General features: G+C 39.9%; 1 protein-coding gene across 1 annotated transcript in view; it reads left to right on the top strand.

The window, feature by feature from the left end:
• The window catches only part of IL1RAPL2 (interleukin 1 receptor accessory protein like 2), a 376805-nt gene that overhangs the window by 248027 nt on the left and 103198 nt on the right, over positions 1-25580 (top strand). Inside the window, exon 5 of the mRNA XM_074147867.1 lies at positions 20045-20119. Within this exon, the coding sequence (XP_074003968.1) occupies positions 20045-20119 (75 nt within the window). The remainder of the gene's footprint in view (positions 1-20044; positions 20120-25580) is intronic.

Raw genomic sequence — 25580 nt, 5'->3', positions numbered from 1 at the left:
ATTTTCACTGTCTTTTGAATAGCTAGAAAACGTGTTAATTTTCAGTTGTGTAGTAACAATTAAAAATGCTATAGAGACTTGGACGGGTGGGCATAATGTTGGGCAAGATCTTGACAAGTGGGCAGTGTGTACTGATAAGAGTGAGAATGAACTATTGTCTCAGACCAACTGGGAAGTGGAAGAATAGAAAGTCTTGTTTGTAAAGAAAAAGCAGCAGGAGGAGAAAAATTCACAGCAAAAATCATTGTAATGAACTGAGAATGGAAGCACATGATATGAACTGGCCAACTTGGATTATTTAGGAGCCAAGCATCCTCCCATGCTGTTCAACAAGAAACCCTGGGCTTCAAAATGAAGATCCACTAGATCCAAAGCCCAGGCTTGGGATGTTACCGGTTTAAGGGTGTGCTGGGTTCTGTGCATGCATGACATACAAGGGACATCTGAAAATATTTCATGGGACTATGGGGTTATGTTTACTTATCACTTAAAATCCTGTCCATCATCATTATTTACCACTTAGAGCATCACAGCCCACAGGCAGAGAAGCCAATGATTGTGTCTGGTGCACACCAGGGTCAAGAAGATTGCACTGAAAATATTCCTTAACCATCTTGCATTAGTTCAATGTCTGGGATGACTATGGAGAGCTGCTGACCAGAACCCTCCGTAGGGAGAACATTTATGCAGTTTTTCATCAGAGTAAATGGACTGAGCTGTGTGGGTCTTGTACCTGCCTGCCATCTTTTCTAGCACCAAGACTGAATATCGCTTCTCAGGAAGCAGTGAAGGCTGGAGGTGACAGGAATCCTGATAAATTTTGGATCTCTGTGTCAAGATCCATGTGGAAAAGGGTTCCACAGATGTGTCTTTTTAGGAATAGATATAGATATTTCCTTCTTCCTTTCCTAGTGATGGCTCCCTTTCTTAGTGAAGATGAACGTCGTTTGGACCATCCTTGTGACCTTGCAGTTCATGTGAGAGAGGGACAGATGGTTTATGACATGCTCATAGCTCATGAGTGACACAAGCTGACGTTTCATACTGCTCCTGCTCATTCTGTTTGGTTCACAGAGGCATCAACAAGCCTTACAAACATAATACCTTGCACTGGGGAGAGATAGTGGACCTTTTCAGATAACCTTGTCTTGTGTGTTCTGCCTGTCACCCAGATTTACAGCAGAGCCGGGATGGGTTAATTTCCTACCTGTCCCCAGATCCTTTGACAGAGTGTTGTACAGCATTGTTGGGTCTAGTTCTGTTCAAAATAATGGCCTCCTTTACCCCCTAGAAATAGATCTTAAGCCTTTTGTGTGATCTCATAAGGGAAATAACACTAATGAAGAGGAGAATGGTGAGTTATTTTTTCTCTAGTTGTGCCATGCTAGTACGTTATGCCTGTATAGCTAGTATGACGTGCTAGTTTCAAAGTCCTGCTGCATATGGGTTTATTATAAATGTGCTGCTTACAATAGGTTGACCTGGATTTTGGCACAAGCACATTTCAGCCTAGGACTAGTAATTTACTTGCCCGCATTTTGGAATTTATAAATTTCAAATGTGCAAAAGAATTAAAGGAAACTAAGAGAGTCACCATTTGGGTGTCCCACACATTTCAGCTGTATGTGAAGTGCATGTCCAGCCCAGCAAGGTCATTGCAGAACAGAGAAGTGATCGACGCTTATGCTAAATGTCAAGCATATGCAATGGCTGCAGGTCTTTGAGCGAAGGCTCAACCAAAGACTGGGTTTAGGATTTAGATAGGGTTAGGACAGAGACAAAGCCCACTGCTCTAGTTGGAGCAGGGCTGAGGAGGGGCTGCCAAAGGAAAACAAACCATTCTTCTGGAGCCTCCATCAGAAACTTCCTTGCCAGAGCTGGAGCTTTGTCCTTCAGCATGTGCCAATGACTCCTTTCTCACAGAGGCCATGTTCTGCACAATGCTACGTGGCACCCAGTCTTGGCTGACTGGTTCACAAGCTTGGATCGCAAGCTGGTTTTGTTGCTTATTTTCTATACCAAGTCCATGGAGGCTGCTGTTGCAGCTGTAATTTCATTTGAGCTGGTATGAATGTGGAGCAACCCTGTGCCATGGTGTTCAGGAGCAGAAATTATGTCAAGTGGTGTCACTAAGTAGAGACAGGAAGCACTCCCCTTTGTTCCATTCTCAAAATACCGCTGCAGTTGTCTTACTCCTGCTTCCCCCAGCCATAGCTTTAACAGATAGTAGCGTAGAAGTTCACCCATTTACCTTAAAAGTTGGTATAAAACAGGTATCATTGGGATAAGTGAACAGGGAACTTTCAAACTGCATCTCTGCATTTTTTCCATCTTCTCTTTCAGTTTAGGTGCTACCTCAAATCTGTTTGTCTGTTGTATAGGTTTGGATTTCAGCATAGGGTTTTCTTGAGCCTCATTCACATAAGCATTAGATCTTGCCAGATATCCAATTTTGAATGGCTCTTGTCTTAGAGGCCTTAATCTGCCAACCCAAAGGAAGCCTGCTTGTGCAGGAACAGAGAGTTTACATAAGAAAGAATACCTACAGCTGAGTTCTGCAAGGGATAGGACATTCCTCCTTTGAAAGCTGTGACATGGGAGATACAGATAGTAGTTTGGTTTTCTCCAAATTCCTCAGAATTTTGGGGTTTTTTTTAAGAAACAAAAGCAAAAGCTAAGGCTCTTAGCTGCTGAAACTGTGTAAGAAGCTTTCAAAACTAGCGTGAGTTTAAATTGGGAAGTTTTATCTGCCTGAATCTGAAGCTTGAAAATGTAAGAGTCATTTCAGTCAATTCAGTTGCTTAATGAAATAATGAAAGCATCATATGAAATTATGCAAAACCAGAGGAAATTCAATATCCTGAAACCCCACACCTAGATTAATAAAATTAATGGCAAAGTATAAAAGGACACATTTGGGAGATTATGTAGAAATTCAGCTGGGTAGCATTTTAAGAGCCTTTGAAAGGGAAGACGAGCCTTCGCTAAGTGCTGTATGGCAATTTTCTCACTACAGTAGTTAAATATAATATTTTGGGGAAAAGAAGTGATGTGATTTTATTTCTTTCTTTTTTTTTTTTTTTTCCTACAAACCTCCTCAACACATTTGTTTTAGATTCGAGGAAGTTAAATATTCTTTAAAGATATCGTCTTAATTTTCTGAAGATAAATATATAACTTATGTTTCATATAAGACAAATGTCACACCAAAGTGTTCCTATTTGGGGAGAAGAGCTTCCTTTCTTTTTTTTTTTTCATCTAAAACTGAATTTGACATTAATTTACAAACAGTTTCAGGCAACCAATAGCACATTTCTTTTCCTTTATGAACCATTTGTCTGAAAAAATTAACTAGGCTCCTACCTTTAGTATTTGAGAACTGCTCAGTGTTCAAACAGTGTGAAAATATAGTTGGAATCTCCTAGTTTCTGCTTCTTCTCACTATCATTTTTTAACTAGAACAAACAATATGTAGAAGTGAAAAAGGAAAGGAACTAAAACCTGAGGGGGTGAAATCAGGGAAGGGTCGTAATACACCCAAAACTTACAATGAAATTTATGAATTAAAAAATTTACTTGCCAAGAGTACCAGCAAAACCATGAACAGTAAGAATCAGACACCTTACTGCCAAACTATTACCCTTTAAATTTGGGAAGTTGGAATTCAGGTGCCAAATTTACTCTCCTCTGTGACAGGCTGCTGTGCCAGCACTCAGAGTCATCCCACTCACACCACAGAAAATAAAGACAGCCTAAAACCATAAAGGATCAAGATAAATAGCCGCATGACGATAATCAGCCCAAAACTTCTGCTTGCCCTGAATGTTCTTGCTTGTGAGACTGCAGCCTCATCTCTCGAAAGAAACATCTCCAGATGAAATTTACTTCACTAGAGGGATTCAGACTGGAAAGTTTCCTGATCTGAGGGTTTTTCCCTTCTCTTAAAACTGTGCTCCCCCCTGCAGCAGTCAAAAAAACCACTGATTAATATGAGACTAGGCCTTTGTCTAGGGCATGAGGAAAGCACTGCTTCATTGGTGGTGGAAAGCTTGCGCCCATAAGGGCATCTTGTCAAAGCCCACATCTCATGTCTCAGTTTCTTGTACAGAGTCTCCATCAAGAAAATGCTCCATCCCCAAATCTGTGTGCTTATCTCAGTGCATCTCTGATAGTCCCCATAGCTTGTACTTGTACTGTACATGCCTGTCCTGTTCCCACCTAGGATCCTTTAGACTTGTTTCCCAGAGGAGACATTTCAGTGTGTGGTATTGGTAAATCATCTTTCTAAGAGGCAGAGGGAAATGGAAAGGAGGAGGAAAGGGGCTTGTGTGCCTTTAGAGGGATGGAAGGAGCATGCTCCATCATGCTGTTTGCTCCTACAGTAGTACAGATTTTGGAGATTCCCAGGTGGATGCCACTTGGCCTGATCCAGATTTTCCAAATATGCTGACACAGTAGAAGGAAACGTGCTCCTCTGAAAACACTTCAACAAAGCCTGTTAGGACTGTCAACAGTGATGAGTGTACAAGAGACGGTGACACCTCTTGAGTTAAGATAACATGAGGAAAGAGAGACAATAAGCAAGTATCCTCAGATGCAGCCTCAGGTCCTAGCAAGCCAGTTTGCCTGCCCTGGCCAGCTCAGCTTGGTCACAGTAAAGAGCGTGCGCCTCAGCCACCATGGTCAAGGCGAGCACAGAGACTCCTGACCCTGAGCTGCCTGCTTCCCTTATGACTCACAGCAGACTCTGTTAAGTCAGGTTCTTTAACATAAAAAATATGGCTGCGGAATAATCCTTGTTCGTTCGTTTCCATTTCAAGTAAGCATAAATCCTGTTGCTAAGTCCTCTGTCATAGTGCTGTGAGCCTTGTGCTGCTGGGGACTGGGTCTCAGGGAGAATGCTGATTGCCTCAGAGGTAGTTCACATATTATTAAAGGAAATGTCAGACTGCCAGACAAAGATGGAGAGATGGTAGTTTGTGATAGACATGTTTGTAAAATCTGGGAGGAAAATACTGGGAAGGAAGATGAGGGGGAGAGAATTTGCTCTGTTAGACATCTGTGTATTGAAAGTGACAACATTTAATATTACTAGCAGGGAAATGTATCATGTATTAAATTAATGTACAGTATTATGGGGTGCTTTTATATAGCAATTTGGCACTCAGCGAAGTTTTGTATGGAGAAGTAATAAAGAAAATTCTAGTGTAAAATATGCTACCTTCAGTATTCATAAAACATGCCATAGTTTAAAGGACCCAATCCTGTACATATCCACAGAAACGAAAGCTTTGCCATTGACTTCTGCAGGAGCAAGGTCAGCTACAAAATGATCAATTAAATAGGATTCCAAGAATGATTTATTGTCCCCACGATATTAATTTTCACCCCATTAGTGTTCCTTTTCGTTAGAGTGACCTTCAGTCTTGCATAGTGAAATGCTCATTGCTCCAAACCATGACATAACATGATGAGAATACAACTGATAAGGCAATGATCTGAATCAACCAAGATAGTACCAGTGGGCAGGAACTTTTTGTACAGTACAGTGCACTCCTGGCTCATACCTTGTAGTGGTTTTGGACACCCTGGCAGTATATAATCTGTATAGTTCTAATAAATTAGTTTATGTGTAGGTTTGAGGAATCATAAATATCTTTTATAAGATCTGCTTGATTGCTGATCATTTTAAAGTGCTTCAATGACTAAACCGTAGCATCCAGACATATATTTTCTTGAGGGGGGAATTAATATTGGTTTCCTTTTCCAAATAAAAATATCTAGCTTTGGATCTATCACACAAATGGAGAACTAACAAAGGGCTAATCCTAGTGGCATGGGAACTCAGTTATGAACCATCTATATCACAGACCTTGGAAATCTTGACTTGCAGTTTCCATTGAAAAATAGAGATGTTTGATGTAGTGACAGATGATATACTATACTGTATTTTCTTTTTCTATTGCTGTTGGAATTGTATATTTAGTGAATTAGTCGTGATTGATGATAGTGGTTTAAGGACTTGCTTGTTCTTCCCGGGAAAAGATGGCATATTTTAACTATATTAATGGTTTGAGACTTAAGGATAGCACCATATATTTTTGTAATCTTTCAGCAGCGAAGCCACAATTTATACAAATGGATTCACTCTGTCTTTAGCTCAAGCAACTCTGACAAAAGATGTCATTTGAAGTAATGTTGTTCATCATTCATAGATGCAAAAGCTTAAGGCTCCATTGCTTTGATATGAAATTGTGTTGGAGTTTTCAACTCCTTGCAAGATCAGTATATGGTGTTAATGATAATTTAACTGTTTTATGCAGCTCCAGATTAGACTACTTTTGAACACAAAGGTGCTTATTTACCAACAGAAAGAGATATACTAATTTGAGAGTATGTAGGAGGAGAAGAGAAGCATTCCAGCAACAACTCAGAATTCCCTAAATGTTAGCTCTGGAGCAGTTAAAAAATAGTGCTACCCTGCGTTCAGCCAAAATTACCTATTTACAGTATAGTATATTAGATCCCTTTACAGCGTCTTGGTAAGGAAGCACATCATTGCAGAATAATACCAAGGGCGGGGAGAGGTCTCTGACTTTTACTCGGGTGTATTAGCTGAAATGGAGCCAAATCGTGCAGTTGCATTTGAATACTCCCTTTTGTTGTGGTATCAGTAATGCATGTATAGGGACGCATCTCTGGATGGGTAATAATCAACAAAAGGATGGTACAAAATGTAATCTTTAGACACAATCTGAGAATAATACCAGATTAAGACAGACATTCTGGCTTAAAAGCCTATCTAAAATTACTCCTGCACTGTGTTTTTGTTTCTGTGATCCAACACTTTTACAATGCTGCTGTGCTTTTACTACTAAAAACAACCTCAAACAACAACCAAACCCCAGCCCTTCCTTTCTCTATTTAATCCACAGGTTCTGTAAAAAGCAGTGATATCATATAGTTTGTAGATAAGTGATAAATCTTTATATAGTACTTATTTTACAAGTGTGCTGACACTCAAAGATTTTCTTTAATTATTAGTTAAAATCTGGGAGAGAAAGTGATAATATTTCACACCTGTAGTCTTGTATTTAGGTTATCTCCTTGTTACCTTGTTAAAATACTTGGTTCTGTAATTATTAATCAAAATATTGTTCATCTCCTGAGAAACTGTCATGCTCTTTAGCTATGCATGTCACATCTTTCAGTTTAAAATTTCTAGAAAACAGACCCTAGAATTGAAGTAAAAGACTTGATGAACAAGACATAATCTTTTTTTCCTGTAATAAATAAAACATGATTGATAACTACTGTGCATCAGAAGGAGTTGATGGACATGTACACATTGATTAGAGAGAACTGAATGTGGTGCATAACACATTTTAAAGCAGACAACAAAACAGAGAAAAATTTTCAAATGGGGTGGTAGGTAAAACAATCACACGTACGCGGGGCAGGTTATCACACTCACCATATGATGAACGTGACAAGTGATGAAACCTTTACTGTTTCCTACACTGTCACTACTGAGTTTGTGCTCAACTTCTCCATCAGCCAGTCATCCCATCCTTTGGTACTGAATTATTATAGATGGTTGTAAATTTATATTTTTTATTTGGGAGGAAATTTGTGGAGTTATTTCTCAGATTTTACTTCCATTTTACATTGGAACAAAAGCCAAAATTCTCCAAATTCCCCTCATAAAGGCACATCTGAAGAATGCCACTTGAGAATACTGTTTCAGAAAGAAATTGAAGTTTCAGAGTGGCATTATTGGAAAATTTGGGGAGGGGGATCTTTTTTAAATTACTTTCTTTGTTGCTTGAACTTTGTTCCATGAGCTGGTACAGTAGTACTACATAATCATTGATAAGATATGAAATGGCAGTCAAAATAGTATGTTGAGTTTCATTTGAATGATGTAGTTTAAATGTAATGGCAGTTACTACCTAGAACAGATTGAATCCTCTTGTTCTCTTGTTGAAAACGTCAAAGCAAAATCTTAAATTGCTTCAACACATGACAAACCGAAGACACTTTCAACAGGAAAATGAAGTGTCGAGCAGGTTCGTTACAACAAGCTGACACAATTTCATGAAAAATTTCTCAGAATTTACATTCCTGGTGCAAAACTTACATCTCGCTGTGGGGAAAAAAAACAGCAGAAAACCTAAAAGCTGGGTAATGAATGGTCCTCTGAGAACAGCAGAGGAATGTAGCGGCTGAGGAAAGTGATCTCTGTTTTGAGCTGCTTCACCAACAGTGTATTGGTGGCTGAGGGGTAGGAGCAGTGCTGATTTCTGTCCTTGCAGTCGGATGGAGAAATTGCAGGGGAATGGAAAACCCCTCTTGGGAGCCTGTGTATGCACAAGTAGTTCAGGCAGAGGCAGGTGCAGTATGGGCAGCCCATCAGTGTCGGGTCCATGCACTGTTCACAGAGAGCTTGTACTGCTTTGTTCACTAAGGCTGGGGGGAGCGAGTTCCCCTTCCAATGCCATTTGTTAATGAAAACAGGGTGGGTGCTCTTCCCCTCTCCCCCCTTCCCTCCCCTCCCCGGCTATTTCCATTGTTTTTTTCTATTTTTTTCTTGATTTAAAGATTATCTTCATCTTTTAATAAAGGATGGAGGAAATATACTGAAGGATTAAATCCTTATCTGCAGCCATTTGAAGTGCCTGTGGGACTGTTTAATCTCACGTTTCAGGGGATTTGGAGGCTCGGCCCTCCTACAGTTTCTGCTGCATACAGTGTAACCTGTGCCCAAATTGAGCCATGGGACAGGTACAATCCATCGCTTACTCTGCTGTCCAGTTTATTTTAGGCTCGTCTTATACAAACATCTGGTGCGTTGACAGTCTGCTTGGCAATGGTCACATAGATTCAAAACAAGTATGGTCCCAAAGACATTTTTTTGGCTGTGTCTTCACTCTTTTCCATCGCTCTTAGTTTTGCCACAAGATCTTTGAACTATTTCACTGGGAAGTTAATTTGTTCCTCTCAACTGTGTTGTGTGTCACTGGGCTTGTTAATGGGGCTGCACAGAGATGCACCAGTGGGCACTGGAATGACATTTGTCCTTGTGCCTTTTGTACATATAGCTCTCTATGCAGCCTTTAGTCACGTTGCCCTTGGAGGTTTGCTTGGCATTCTTTGCATCTCCACTGGACCATTAAACATTTTCAAGTAATATGTTAGTCTTAAAATACTATAATTTATTTTTGAGTAGTTGCCTCCTGTAAGCCTACTACATGGGGGTGAGAGCGTGCCCACTGACTTAGGATGTGAATCATTTATCTGGAACTTGTTTTATCAAAGCTGTGAAGTTTCCTGTAGCATCTTTCTTTGAGGCAGTGCTTTGCATATGTTTGGTGTATTTTTGTGAAAAAGAAATTGCTTTCTCTGATCAGAAAACTGCCCTGTGTTTGATAGTAGCTGATACTGAACAACTCAGGTCCCACAGTGAGGGAGGAGGCTATCCTGCTTCCCATCACCTGGTATAAACTCTGATTAAAGTGGTGAAAGGCAGCAGTGCTGACTGAAAATGGGTCGTCCTGACAGAGATTTCTATGGATGCTACTTTTTTGTTAATTCTTTTAAATCCTTTGCCTAAGATAAAACGACGCATTTCATGGGATAACTATCTCCTTCATTTCTTAAAGCGTTGTCTTTCATGAGAAGATTTACATTTTCTTGATCTTCAGTCATGAGGCAGGATAAACAGCGAGCGTATCTATGATTTCTTTACATGCCTATATTATGCCTGCTTTTACTCGTTTTCCTGCTCACCCAACCAGTAATGACATGATTTGGCCCATTTTTTTCTTAACAGTGCTACACGTGCTTAGTGAAGAATACAGTTCAAAACTTCTTCAGTGGTAAAATGAAAAAAATAATAGCAATACCTGGTGGAATATATTTTCCAGCTTTTAAAGGCAAATTAGAGAGAAAGAACCTACATAAATATTGCATAAACATTTTATGAAAAGGTGTTCCTTGTCAAGTATAGTAACATTTTTCATCATTGTAGCAAGCTTTCAAAGCCAGGGTGCTAATCCAAAGAATGCATCAGAATTAATAGGCTGGATGGGGCAGGGTGAAACCTACTTGTTAAACCCCTACAGAGAGAAATCAATTGGCAAGAGATGACTTAACAGAAGTGTCCATGTTTCTTACTTGTGAATGCCGTTAGTCTAAAAAACTTACAATTGAAATTCCATCTAAAAATTGTTTGCAGTATGGCTGCTTTGAAATTGTAGTGGTCCTGCTGAACATCAAAGTAGGCTGAGCTGTTACATTGTGCAACATCTAATAATGTCAAAAGTACAAGTTTTAAATGGTCTCTACTGCCTTTGAGACTGCAAATGAAATACATTTTTAATGTTGATCTTCAGTAGCTCTGTCCTCTTCTTTGAAAAAGTACACAGAAGTATTTGGTCTGTAACAAAGGTTTTGGCTCAGGGCTATCTCAGGGCACAGTAAGTCATGCAGTTGCCTGAAACAGCAAACGAAGAGAGGTGGCAAAATGGCACTGGCTCCTCCTTCACCGGATTGTGGTGTGCACTGGCTGGAGGCTGCTATTGAGCTTGGAGATGGCATTTCCCAGCCCCCAAAAAAGCCCCTATTGTTTTGTCTAAATATAGTACCATAGGTGCTTAATGCTTAGTTCAGCTGGCATTCATCGTCCACAATAATTCTCTTTTGATTCACTAGCCATATTTAATATGAGGTTTTTAGTCTCAGCGAATAATGGATTGCTTTGAGTTTTATTAAAACAACACATACAATCCACTCCATGATAATTCATGTTGCTGGGGTTGTGCTGTGGTGCAGTAGTTCACTGTGCACGAGTGGTCAAATTGATGATGGAATATTAATTGGTTGTGGACTGCAGGCTTTTGGTGCTCTGGCTTCAGGTTGACAAGAATGATAGCTTTCATTTGCATGCAAAGTCTCCAGCTGTCCCTTCAAGATGGATGATGGGATCTGGCTTCATCCGTCACCACTACTTTACTTTTTTATAAGACAGAAAGAAAAAAGAATTAAAAAGGCCAAAAGATAAAATGTCATAAAATGTTCTTTGCAGATCTCCTTGAAATAGAGGGTAATTTCAAGCATCTTATTTCTGCTCAGAGTCCAAGAGAAACATTTTGAGTGCAGATGAAATGATGTATCCTTTGTGTTAAATACAGTCTGTTCATTAAATAAAGCACAGTCCATTTGAGATTTTCATGAATTATATTGCAGGGAAATGCAATCTACATTTAGTAACAATTTATTACACTTTTTTCTGCACTTCAAAGGGAACTCATGCTTGCTTCATAAAAGAAAGCTGCATGATCTACATTTAGGAAAGGATTAAAATGATCTTGCATGATCTAATCCAATCTGTGAAATTTAGAAAGGCAGTGAAAAGAAAGGCGTGTTGGCAGCCATAGGAGTAAGGAAACTTCATAGCATCAGTACAGGGAGAGCCCTGCTAACATGAAATTCTTCTACTTTCCAGCACCCACCTTGCAATGACTCTAGTGACAGCACTGATAGTAACCCACACCATCAGTGTCAGTGAATGTTTCACATCAGGAGATGCATAACAATCAGCTGCTACTGGCATTTAACATGTATATTGCAGTAGTGTTAAGTGTTCAGCCCTGTTGTAATTACTTTGTGATGGGCACCTTGTGGGATTTTGCCATCTGTGCTTCAGTAATGTGTGATCTATGCTACTGTTTCTATTGTACTTCACCAGAGTCCTCCTAAGTCATGTTCTGTTGTGTAAGTTCCACCAGAATCCCACCATTTCATTTTCTATAGCCCTACATGACTTGATTGCCTTGTAAGAAGGGGGAAGAAGGGCATGCACAAATCTGAAAACTTTAAGATCCCCAAACCAAAATCTAGTTCATTTTGACTTTTATTAACATTTCCATGAATTAACAAATACCTGATGCTCCTGCTCTTCTCTCCAAAGCACTTTGGCTATCTCCATACACTGATAGCATCCTGTGTGCAGTAGCTAAAGACGTTTAAGCTGAGAAGACTGGCAGCAAGACTTCTTTTTCAGAGATGATTTCACACCTGCTCTTTTGCCAGCTGGTCTTACTAGTTTTAAACAGTTAGCATGGGCTGCAAGGTCATGCCTGCAGCAGAAGCTGTTGGAGCAGCTGGCAAGAACAGGACAGACATGGCTAGTTGTTCAGGATTTTGACTGCTCTCAAAGTCAAGGGGGCTACAGTCATGGCCAACTTCTTCTTGGTGCCAGTAGTATGACCTGTCAAACATGGGTCTGTTCCAAGTCATTGAGAACTTAATGGCTTACAATCAAAACCACCAGTAATGATCCAAGAGCATCTGAGTGCCTCAAAATTCATTTCCCTTGCGAGCTGCATTTCAGCACGGACACAGCATCTTGCTTAAAAACGTGATTGTGTTGCCCTTCTTTCTATGTCATAAAAAGAATTCATGTGATGAATTCCAATTATTTACTGCTAATATAAAAATGCTAAACTCCTTCTTGCAGAAAATTGTCCCACAGTGGCAGACCAAACAGTGCATTAAGGCACTCTTGATCCTAGGTAGAGTTTTCAAAAAGTGATATTCATGGTGATGGTAGCAAAGCAGGGGGGAGGAGGAGGGCATCCAGTTGCTGTATCATTTCGCCCCATTGTCCCAAAAGATGCATTTCCTGCTCGAATAATAATAAATAGAGAAAAAAATCTTTGTCCCTGGTTAATGGCTCCTGGCTTCCACACAAGTTCTGGGTTTATTGAGTTTGAGTTTATTGAGAATAAGTGTTCAGTGTTTATTTTCAAAGGTGGATACATTTATCCTTTGACAGCATTTTGTTGCAATGACTTTATTTCAGTTACAGCAAATAACGGATGGAGGTGCAATCATTTTGTCAGCTTGATACTGTGGTGAAGGAAAGGCAGCACAATAGCTGAATGCTGAAAAAGCATGTTTTGACTGAGTGATAGAACACACTACAGCTAATCAGGAAACAGTGTCCCCACATAAACACAGCCTCACAAAGTTGCATTTTTATGAATGAGTTGCTTTATGTGGTTTTCCACTGCTTTTCACCTTGTGTGGTAATTTACTGCTGCGCAAAGGAAATGAAAAGCGTTCGTTCTGATCGGACAGTGGGACTTGCTGGTGGACGTGTGTTAGAGGCACAGTCCACAGAGGGTACTTACTACAAGTCCAGGTGGAACCCTTGGCTCTTTGGACAAGCTTTTAACTCTGCAAGCGCACAGTTCAGTCCCTGGCAGCTACAACTATAGCTGTCACATTTACATTTACATCTGCACAATTGGCTAACACGTTTGCTTAGGTGTAAGCAGCAACATAAAAGATAAAGCAGTAGCAGGTCAGGCCTGAAGCGTTTTTCTGTCAGCCATTGAGAAATCTGTTGGCACAAGCTGGGATTTCAGATGAGCCAAAGGGAGTTAGGTACATATTTTTTAAAAGGTGTAATGCTGAGCTTCTCTTAGCAACATGTGCCCTCTGGTTAACATATTGATTTAGCATTTTGCACGCAGTTAGTTCCATCTTTGTCTATGGTGTGAAAGTTGCGATGTCACTGCCAAGATTTTTAGATGCCAAAGTAGATCTAAGCCATGCCTGGAAGCATGTGTATTTGAACTAGGAGTGAACAAAAGCTTAACTTGGGGTATGAGCTAGTTTCAGACTAAGGATTTGGCATGCTGTTATTTGCCCCAGAGGATGCTATTCAAACAGATCCGTTCTGCTGTCAAAAGGTTAGCCAGATCCTTGATTGAATGATACTAGAGGCTCTGTGTTAATTAATGGTGGGAAAATGCCAGATCCTTTGATTGAAGGAAGTAGGTTGGCATGTAATTGTCTCATAGAAGATTTGAAACAATTCTGTTAGATTCCCTGCATTCTGCTTCATATTTGGATAATTGTTCCTTTCATCACTGCAAATTACATGAACAAATGTCCAGGAGGTATATCAATAGAAAATTATAGAACTGCAATGTACTTTGGGTGCTTATCACAAGAAGAGGAAAAGTCATTATCTGTCCTGAGGAAGAAGAAGAAAACCCTTCCCCAGGATTTGACCAATTATAAGCCACATGTCAGTTAACATTTTTAGCCTTCTGCCTTCATCTCCCTTAGAAGAGTTATCTGGTCTGGAAAATGCTCCAGCTGTACTGAGTCACAAGAAAGAGGCCCTTCAAATCATAAGCAGCTGGATTTCAGTGCGTGACCCTGATGCTGACTGGCTTCACACTGGTAGCAATTCAGGTCCTTGGAGCACAGGTGATGCCTATTGGCTTTGAAGATAGCTTTGCATGGCACAGGGGGAAGGAAGGTGATCTGCGTTAAATTCAGAAGTTGCGTTTAGCTGAGCTGCTCAAAAATTGCAGTAAGAGCCATGTGTTCATTGTAGTAACAGCTTATGCTGTCTGTCTCTCACCGTGGCTGCTGTAAAAGAAGTCTGACTTGGGTGGGGAGAGTACTGTGAGGCTGCTGCAGAGGGAAGGTAGGAAATAGTGTAGGGAAATAGAAATGCATCAAGTAACAGACTTTGAAGGAACTGGTGCTTATGGAGATGCTTGGTAGTTTTTCTAGCTGGTTATCATTGTTTATCCTTAAGTAATGATATCCTAAGGCTGTTTGTTTTCAACTGTTTTGTGCTTTTTCTAGTGTGTCAGATATGTGTTGAATATGGAATGAGAGAATTTTGAAACCGTAAGGCTGTGGTGGTAAAAAATGAACCTCTAGGCTCTCATGCTGCACTGGCACTTAGAAGCAGGAGCTGCTCCTTCAAGGGTGTTGTCTTCTTCAGTTGGTGCTTTGGGTAGTCAGACATTGCCCTGTGCAGCAAGTTATGCTCTCCCTTGTCTGCTAAAGGTCACTGTGTAACTACTTGAAGAGATAAAATCTTTGGCAGGTCTCTTCTCTGCTTTTCTGAGGCACTTAGCTCCTGGGACAGCATATTCCTTGTGCCTATGAAAAAGAGAGAATAAGTGTCATGTGTTCCAGGAAAGAAAATGCACCTGGATGAATGGTTTCAGAGGATCAGACCAGTGTGTTGATTTGTTCAACACTCTGCCTTTAAATCTCTTATGGAAAAACTGCATGGCAAGTGGTGTTGAAATCACAGAAACTTGATTATTGTTTTAAAGTTTGTGTATTACTTTCTAATGGGGTGAATATAAGCATAGGAGGAAACAGCACTTTAAGCAGTCTCCTAGTAGTGCTGAGCAGCCTCTGGCCATGTCCACCAAGCTCTCATGGGAGGCACATGCGTTGCTAGGTGCCTCTGGGTAAAAAAATGTCTTTCCAGCTTGTCTCCCGGCACCTGTGACTTCCAGCGATGCCCCAGGTAGTGCGTGTGGTGTTACTGTGGGACAAATCACAGAAGCCCTGTGCGAGCCCTCCTCTCAATCTTAATTCAGTAGTGTACTCTATCAGCTGATACATAAACAAATGCAGCCAAAGCTGTCACAGCCTGTTCAGGGGATGAAATCCTAGAATGGCAAGTAAAGGCAAAGAAACCCTTAGTGTGCTTCATTGTCAGACCTAGTGTCTTGCAAAGGTAGGTCTGTCTGTGGGGATTGTTGCTTTGGGGAACTAATATCATCCTTGTTCTAGTAGCTTCACCATGTAAGTATTGGTGCTTCGAGCAGCACAGGGGCATGGCATGTTCCAAGGGGCCTGAAAAAAAAGGTAGACAGCTCTATCCCAACTCTTCCTGTGACAGTTAATGAGATATATTCATATTTCTTTGCAGAAGTACTGCTGTACCTTTAATAATAGGAAGAATGTTTGCAGTGCGCTTAGCTGTTTTAAATTAAAGTGTTTTTGTGGGAGCTGAAGTAAGAGTTCCATGAGAACACATAATACTGTTAGCTTGTTAGACATGTTACAGTAACAATATTAACTCTTTGTTCTGCTACCCCTTCTAGCAAGGCTGGAGAGTGCTGCACGTCTATAAAACTGTTCTGAGAATTAAAGAAGCTTCTCTTAGAGAAATGAGCATTTGAATAAAGGGTTTTTTTATGGACTTCTATCAAGTACAGAGATCATGAAAGATTAGAATCCCTTGTAGCTGAGAATATCTTTTACAGCCTTGCTGTTTAAGAAGGGCGAGAAGTGAATGTCATAAGGTGAATAAGTGATCTGATGTCTGACCTCTAAAATAAGAATGGCTTTTGTTTTCTGTAAACGCATATGACATTTAAGACCCAGCAGTTCATTGCCTTCTAGACTCAAAATCCCTTTGGGCCATTTCAGCTCCTACATAAAGAGTTCTGACAGGCTGCCAGTTCATTATAACGATTACCATCCAAGAACAATATGGCAAAATATAACCATTTAAAATGTGACATGCAGGAGCACACTTAGAAAACATCCAAAGACTGCAAGTAAAGCTAAGGCAAACAGGGGAAGCCCTGGTCAGATTGGGTTGCAAGGAATGCAGGTGGGAATGAGGTATGAAAAGAACATTAAACAAGGAAAGCCTGAGCACACTGGCACCACATCGATGCAGCTACCCCAGCAAGTTTACTCCATGTCCTACAATGCACACAGAGTACAATTTAGTACCAGACATGAAAAACAATAATACAAGAAAAGCCTGAAAAAGTAAGGAAAAAAACCCCAACACCTAAGAAAAAAAAATAAGGAAAAAAAGTGTTGGTAATACACAAGAAAGTGAAACTCTGTTGCGGCTCTTCACAAAGGAGGGTCCACGCTCAACTGGGATGCAAGGTTTGGGGGGGGGGGAGTGGGCTTTTTCCTCCCTACTCCCCTCCCCATTAAATTTCTACCCAAAAGAAAATTTGTCTGGTATATCGAGTGGTTTAGAATTGCATTCTCAAGCTGATCTCTTTCTCCATTTTAACCTTTACTTATTAAAGCTTGTGTTTGTGCGGAGCTTTAAACACATTGTGGTGTCTCCTGAAGGAGGCCTGTAAGGGGTTGGGGAGATTGTTGCCTGTGCTAGAGAAAGGGCTTGATTCTGTTAGTATTGAGGTTAAATCCCCAAACTCCTTTGCAACCACTGTGACCTTTCCACTCCCTCCAGCACGTGTTTTGCAGCAGACCTGTGTGGAAGCTGCAGCAAATAGCTGCCTCTGGCAGTAGCCGCTCTCTTCTCTTTCTGCTGAGCATCGGAGGTACTCCTGCATTAATATATAGGCCAACACGTTACCTTCCTAAGAAGTCTTCCTAAGAAGAATTGTGCACTTCCTAGGCCAAAATGCGTTTTCTAGAGATTTTTGACTTAGTCTTTAAAAAAAGTTACTGAACTCAGTTGCACAGAGGCAATTAAGAACATTGTTAAATTTTTAATACCTTTGTAGTACTTCCTTTTCCTGTCTCCTTCCAGCAGGCGGTCTCAGGAAGTCTGCCTAGACAGTATAAAAACCAATAAAGAAACCAAACCAAAGTTGCAGAAAAGCGATATTCTTAGGTTGTGACTCGGGTGATGACGTTCCCCCTCAGCAGATGCCAGGTCCAGACAACACTACCTCTAATTTTCTGTGATGAGTTGAGAGAAAATGGCAAGCAATACCTGTGAAGAAGTCCTTCTTATGACTGGCAGTGGGTTACAGTTCAACTAATGTTATTCTAGTCTAGTGACTCTTGCTGACTTATTATTTATTGACAGGGCTTTTTCATGTGAGGAATTAGAGTATAAGAAAAGCAGAGCTTTTATACATGTTGAACAGAAAAATGTCAGTACTGAAAATGTACTCTCACTTTCATGTTCCCCCTTACCAAGTGTTCTGGCTATCAGCATATTGGGACTTCCTGAGAATGTTGTTTTTTTTTTCTGGAGTGTTGGGAATAAGCTTTGATAGGAAGCAGGTGTGACCTTCAAGTGAGAAACTTATTGTTTGAATTAGGATGTGATTTGTGAAGAAGCTGGAGAAATAGTTATCCATCTCGCCTTGGATGCAGTGGGATTTTATGAGGAAGAGCATCTCAAAAGCTTTTAGCAATTTAAAAGCATCCGTTGCTTAAAAAAATCATCAGTGGAATGTGTTCCAAAGCCCCTTGGGTTTGATGCCCAAAACTCCTACTTAGAAGTTTTCAGCTTTGGTTAGGATTGAAATTCCATAAAAAGCAAGTAGTTAGACTGTACTTACACATGTAGGTTTGGCAGAAATTTCTTCTTATTCTCTAATGACATTTAGATGACTTAGGTGCATTAGGAGACATTAATTATTTGTTTCTGCCAGAAATTTTCTACTCTCAGGCTAATCCCCAAATAATGCGATTGTACAGGTAGCCTTGATGTTGCTTCTGGGTCAGCCTTACCACTTTGCATTGGATGAGCATTTTTGAACTGCTGAAATTCTCATTAACAGAATTTCCCATTTCCCTTTCGTTCTGAACTCTGCTTGTGGTTTTACTCTTAATAACATGCTGTTTAAGTCACTTTGGAGATTCCTGTGTTGTCCTTGTGGGTAAACAGTACAAATAGTTCTTACGAACACATATGATTTTGATCTGAAATGTTGGCTGCTGACTTGTTACCCAAATGCTTATTTTGTGATAAGCAAAACATAGCTGTACAGCAGCAAAGCATAGCTGTAGCATCAGTGGAAGGAACTCCATTTTCATTTAAATGGAACTGGGGAAATAGATTGTGCTGACTGTCAACTGTAAAGCAAAATCAAACAGGTATTTCTCTAATGCAGTTTGTCATTTCCTGTAGATGCGGATGTGAAAATGTTTTGTAGGTTGATGATTTTTATATTTTTTTTGGTAGTAGAATAATTCAGCTACATCCAGTTTTACGCAGCTGTCATTTTGATAGCCTGTTATCAGAGCCCCAGTAGCAAAATGTGTAACTGCTGCACCTCTGCTTCACCCACTCAGCCAGCTTGTCTTAAAGCCCCAGGGAAGGTGTGTTGAACCATTGACTGATGCTGAAGCAGACCCCATGGGGGAGAGATGTCCTCCCGATACACTAAGGGCTCAGGCTGAGCTGGGAGCTTAGGCCAGGAGCTTGCAGAACTCAAGCACCCTCTGCTTGGTTCAAGATCTGCTGTCCAGACAGAGGCAACTTTAGCTTGAGCTACCAAACCACCGGCTAGACTTATTTCTTATCAAATCAGTAAGTGCTGAGGCTTCTGAGGAGATCAGAGTAATTTTGCCCGAGTCTTTTATTGAAAAATGCAAATTCATTTTACAAACTCGGGTCAAATAAGTTCAGGTGATGAATTTCAACTGGAAAAGTATTGAAGTAGTTTTGAAATGTTTAATTTCATGTGGTGCAAGATGCTGTATTTTATTAAAAACAGTTCTCCCCATCTCCAGGAATACTCAGATGTTTATTTCAAGCTAGCCCCAGCTTACAAAACCTATTTGCACAGCCTGGTGCTAAGCTCTCAAACCAGGTCATGAAGCCTGTCTCTGTAGCTGTGCCTTTCAGTAGCAGTATTATCTGTGACCATCTGTCCTAGTGGCTGGAGCAGTCCCCTGGTAGGACCAGGCTGGGGTAATGTTTCCTGCTCTCAAATGGAGATACTTCTCTACAGCAGAAGGCAGGGTCCCCACTTGGGCTTGGAGAAGAGGGCCCAGGTCCCCCACCCGCTTGGGTGAGAATGTAAGCTGGGTGTGAAGCTGCTGGGGTTCATCAGACAAAATTATGTGGCAGTTTTCTTTGAGCACCTAAACACTGTTTTGGGCAAGCATAAAGACGTGGTGGGACTGGTCACACTGAAATAGATTCAGTTGGTATTGCAGATTAAGTGTGTTAGCTTTGCCAGGTGATGATCTAAAATGCTTGATCTAGTTATCATATGTAGATCAAAAGTGAGAAATTGAGTTTGTTTTGCTGCTTTGTGTTAAAAATGTAATTCTTGAAGTAACTTATTTCTGTTGACTCAGTGGGCCACCAGAGCCATTAGGAAAGCAGTAACACATTGGCAGTGTAACAGCCATGTTATGTAATAAATGTTTACATGCCATCAAGCGTACCAACATTTGATTGCTTACATGACAGGGCTTTTCTTTTTTTCTCAATTTTTCCATTACATTTTCTCATTTTCTTTTCTAGCTTTACTCACAGACAAACCTCCAAAGCCATTGTTCCCCATGGAGAACCAGCCAACTGTTATAGATGTCCAGCTGGGTAAGTCCCCTTGTGGGAATAATAGATCCTAAACTTCCACTCTGATAGCAGATGGGAAAAATTGAAGGTGATAAGAAAGGTTTAGTGGTGGTGTTATTACATGCAAATCAATTTACAGCTTCTCATTTATAACTGTAGAATTTACTGCCGTGGCAATTTAAGGGAATGAACTTGTGTAACATCAGGGGATGGCAGTACTAATTGGTTACATTGGGTATTAAACATAAAGTGCTGCTGCTCTTTTTAATATATGATTGATAGAGTAATGTATCTCTACATCGGTGCTGTATTGATCAGTTGATGTACACCCTAAGACAAATATTCTCATAAAAGAAGTGCTGATTCCTTTAAAAGTTAATGTAAAACAGTGCATTTTCAGGTTGTTCTGAATGCTTACCAAAAAGGGCTTTTGACTAAAATGCTTGTATGCTTTTCTCACTCCTGATATATATTCTTCTGTGAATGCACATCTCCGAATCTCAGCCTGTATTTCCTCTCATGTTGAGAAACTCAAATGTTAGAGAGTTCTGTTAACTTTGGGGAACTGTGGGGCATCTCGGTGCTGAAGGAACAGCTTGGCTTTGAAGTTCGAGAGTTTTTTTTCAGTTACTTGAAACTAGATTTCTAATTTTGAGAGGCAGAATTGAGTTGCTGTTGAGGAGTGTGGTGTCATGAGTTTAAATTACAGGAGATATGTTGCAGGTGTGGATTATTCACTCTGTGCTGAAGCTGTGGCATTTTCCTTCTTCTTGAGCTTGACTCTCTTCTTCCTTTTATACCAAAACTGGCAAGAATTCAGTGGTGGAATGTTGTTTAAAAGCAAGCAAGGTCATAATGAAACTTTTTAAGTGGGCTGATAACGTTGTGGTAAAGCTGTTTGTTTGTTTTTGTGAAACCCTACAGGGTCCTACTTGAGCTGAGTATAAAGGCACATCCTTGTTCTTAAACCAGGTGACTGACAAATTCAGTGAAGCACTTAAGATGCTGTGAAGTATTTAAAAATGGGGCTTGAATTCTGGAATGTGGTTGTTGAATCGTGGTGAGAATCTGAATCATTTGTGACCTTAGATAATCTTAAAGATTAGCTTTCTCTCACATGCCTGAATTGACTAAGAAGTCTGTAAGGGCTTGCACAGGGAAGAGAGCAGTGGATCTGGGAAGCAGCCAGTGCAAGATGAATTCTGCAGAAAGGCTCATATGTGCATATTCAGGTTCCCCTCCACAGGCGTTGCATGTCTGCAGCTGAACAGAAATTGGCCCTAAAAGGGGAAAACACAAAATGGCTCTGAAGCCATAGTTAAAAGCCCACCAGAATTAACAGCAAAACACAGTGATCGTAGTTTGGATCAGTCCAAAAGGCTGAATTCAGTCTCCTGGTGCAGCTTCTTAAAAGTTGTCCTTCTAATGATTTCCTTTGGGAGCAAACTGTCCCTGCATACATCTGTGTAATAAAGGCACTCAAAGAGTACACATCTTTATTTCCTGCATTTTTATTCCATCTTCATTTTCTCTTCCAAATTCCCCAGTTCCATCAGGACTCTGTTTTTGCACTGAATTTCTTCCTTTTCCTGCATGAAAACATTTTGTTCTGACTGATTAAAAAGAGGTTTGATTAAAAAAAAAAAAAGAAAACAAACAAACCCCCTCCTCTCCTTGGAGATACGGCTCAATAATAGGATTTTGGAATATCTCTAGAGGAAAATCTACATCTTGCATCTTTATATGCTGGAAAGTAATCCACTAGTTGTTCCCTAAGATCATGGAATTTACATATGGTGCTTTTTTTCTTATATTTTAGTGTGTCTGGTTATTGCCATTAAACCATATACATATTATGTGTGAAAGATTCATGCTTATGAAAGAACCTGAACTTATTTCTTTAACATACAATGAAGTTCATTGATTTCCCTCTTGATTTTAAATGGCAAATAGATAGAGGTAGAAAATTCTCAGGGAGCACCTTCATCTCGTGGAGGCCACCTGCCGCTTTGGGCTGGGAGGCTGTGCTGACCTCTGCAATGTGCTGCAGACCCTCACTATGTACTAGAGTTTTGCAGGAAAGTGAATTATTTGAATGCAGCAAAGTAGTGGAGGAGAAAGTGGTATGTAAGGTCATCTGCTAGAATACTTATTTGAAATCTTGTTAAGCTCCTAGGAGTTTTGAAAAAGTGACATACTTCAGTATCTTACTCGAAATGAAAGCAAAGATTCTGTTTTACAGGGCCTTTAGCGCATGGAGTCAAATCACCCAATCTGCTGGCTTTTTCAGTGGTCGTGCAAGTATGAACGTGCCATTAAACTACAAAAGAAATGGAGTTTAATCCATCTACTTGTTCTGCGGAGCTTATTTTAGGTTTATATTGGAAAACTAATCTTTAAAGAAATAGCTGTCTTTGCTCTATAAGCAGAGGACATTAATAATTATTTACTGTCTTTATCCCTAATGATTAGTACAATGCAATGCAAAATCTTCCTAGAACTCTAGACAGTGGCCTAACTGTTTAGCAGCTTATTTGACCTGATTGCAGACTTCAGTATTCACCTTTTTGCTTTCAGCTTTTATAAGAAGATTCAAATGAAAATAGGTATGCACAATTCTTATTGACAGTGGATAAAAGAGTTCCTTCAGGCTTCAAACACGACCCAGAGCCTGCCTTGTTCTTCTTAAGGAGCATGAATTTACTTTTTGATTTTTCCATTTTCCTTTGGAATGAGACAGAGATCAAAACCAACCCTGTCAAGGTTAGAGAGAAGCAGAAACTGGAATTTGCTCCTTTCTTGTTTTCTGTATTTGCTTTTGCTGGAGAAACAGAGCCAGAGAGAGGAGGGTTGACAGGAGGACAAAAGAGCATCCCAGAGGACTAGAGAAATAGTCCAAAACATTTTCACTGTCTCAGATGCTTTACCAGGTCAGATAATCACTTCGTCTCTGGGCCTAACTAGAAAATAATGACAGATATATTTTTTTTTTTATTGTTAATTTGCTGCTTCCTTTTCATAAAAACAAGACTAAACCCTCCTCTTTATTTGTTTTTTAGCTCTTTGCATTGGGCTCAGCATGGTAATAGAACTTGATGGCATAGTATGTAACACATTTAGTCTTACTATATCTTGGTTTGAACAAATAATGTTTAATTGTATGTATAGTATATGTTTTTGCAAATATATGGTGTTAATCTGATAATATCATGTTCTTCCTGAAAAAAGATATCCCTGATTTTTCTTCATGATATTAAAATAAAATTTGATAGTATGAGTCAAAATACATGTTGGTCTTCTGCCCAGGAGATGGTGTGGCTTTAGCAGAAGGCCCTTAAGATTGCACTTGAAGAGTTTTGTACCATAACTCCATACTCCTACAAACTGTTTGTAAAATGCAACTGTCTACCATGTAAAGCTCTGAAAGTAAATTTATGAAAGCTTATACCAGTGTGATTCAAAGACCTCTTTTTTAGAGCAGGAGCTTGCTGTTGCATTGATTGACCATATAAACCTAAGCATGTAGACATAACCTCCCTGAGGTTGGAGAACTCCTTATGTGATTCAGAAAAGTAAAGATCGAAACCCCAGTCAGAAGTCTTGAGGCTGTGGTGCAGTAAGTTTTAAAGATCTATTATCTATTTTCACATACAGCTGTTCTGACAGTAAGTAGAGCATGCTGTGCTGTAAGTCTTAAGATGACATGTTGGTACATCACTCCGCTGATTTCTTTATTTTTTAAATTCTTTTCCAGCTAACTTTGTTCACTCTTAGTACTTTGAGAACATGGAAAGAAAGATAGCCAATCCTTTTGGTTTTGATTACACGATTACACAGTAGGTTTCTTCTCTGAACTATCTCCTTTGCACAATTCTGGTAGCACCAAGGAGCCAAAATCTGACTGGTACATAGGTAGCTGTGAGTTACCGCATTGCCAGCTCTCAGCTGGTGTTAAAAGCAAAACAGCAGGGGCATAAGCATTTGTGGAAGAAAGGAGGCACAGTTGTGCTCTGCTGATTCTCGGCTGGACAAGGGTCTGTAAGGATCTTGTAGGAGCTGTGTCTAGCTAGTCTATGTATAAGCAGCACCCAGGAGGATCTAGCTTGCACCATGGCTGCTGTTTCACACTTGTGTTTTCCACAGAGTATCAAAAAAGCTTCTATTTTGATATTGTATTTTTGGCTAAGTCTGTTAATTCTGTACCATGTATTACAGTGACTGCAATGTTAAGTTAGTCTTTTCCTTATAAATGAGTTAGTTGAGATGGGAACGAATGTTTACATGCTCGTGTCTGTATTAATTGAATATATCACTTATGTATCATTTGCTTTTCAACTACGTACTAGTTTTGTTTTCAAGCATTTACTCAAGAAATGTAGCAAGAGTCTTAGAAAACAAAACAAGAAACATCTATGTTAATTCATTTACTGAACAGGGAAAATGTCAAGGGGTTTAACTCACTTTTGTTACGGTAGTTTTTCTGCTTCTAAAGATGCTGAGGAAAGAGAACACATAGTTATGAGAATTCTCGCTTTTCCTAATAGCTGACCTATTCAGAAAGATTTTGTTTCTAGAAGATTTAACAGTGCAATTCCTTGGGACTAGTTATTAAGCAGATCAATAGAGCTACTGTAAAACAAGTGCAAGGGAGTATTCAAAGTTATATCTGCTGACAGGTATGGGAATAGAATGAAAACGGTTTTAAAAAAACAGGGCTTTTTTGTTTGAAGCACTGGCTGGAAGGAGTCATTTGGGAAATGAAAATGCATTTGCTGACGTTTTTAAGATAACTACATTTACTGTCCAAAGTCTTAGTTTTCATTGAGACCCCACTTCTCTTCTTAAAAATAAATAATAGTGATTAAAAAAAAAATATCTGTAAGATTTTTTGGAGATAGCTATTTCATACCAACCCAGTCTATTCAAGACAATCCAGCAGTGTCTGTCATTGTTGATTTGCTGATTAAATCATGCTCTCTTCATATTTAAAGATACAGGTATTTGGTAAACATCTGAGTTGAATAGGGTAGTGATCTTGGACAAAAAACAATGCAGAAATTTTGAGCTGTAATGTAATTCAAACAGAGCAAGTGATTTGAAAGCAAACTTGGGAAGGGATTAGTGTGTTTGCAGTGTGAAAAGAGCACTGATACTCTTCTGTGGTTAGGCCTCTGAGTGCTGTGTATGTGCCTTTTGATTTGCTCTTTGATTAAATGATCACATGTGACAATTACTCAGGAATGTAGCAGGTATGTATGAAAAACAGGTATTTTAGATGTTGGTAGCTATATGCCTACCCTTCCACCTTTCTTTCCCCTAGCTCCCACCTGCATTCTCAAGCCTAGGGCCTAGCAGAGGTTCTCGGATGGAAATCTGGGTTTCTGTGAGCTGGGACAAATCCAGAGCTTTGCACCTCTCTGAGGGCAATGGCATTCTCTGCCTGTGCTGCTTCTGCTCCACCTGCTCAGCTGGGGCAGCGCAG

This window comes from Numenius arquata, chromosome 5 (genome assembly GCF_964106895.1).
Source record: "Numenius arquata chromosome 5, bNumArq3.hap1.1, whole genome shotgun sequence".
Classification (NCBI taxonomy): domain Eukaryota; kingdom Metazoa; phylum Chordata; class Aves; order Charadriiformes; family Scolopacidae; genus Numenius; species Numenius arquata.
Note: the sequence above shows the minus strand (reverse complement) of the source record. Positions and strands in the feature narration are given on the sequence as shown.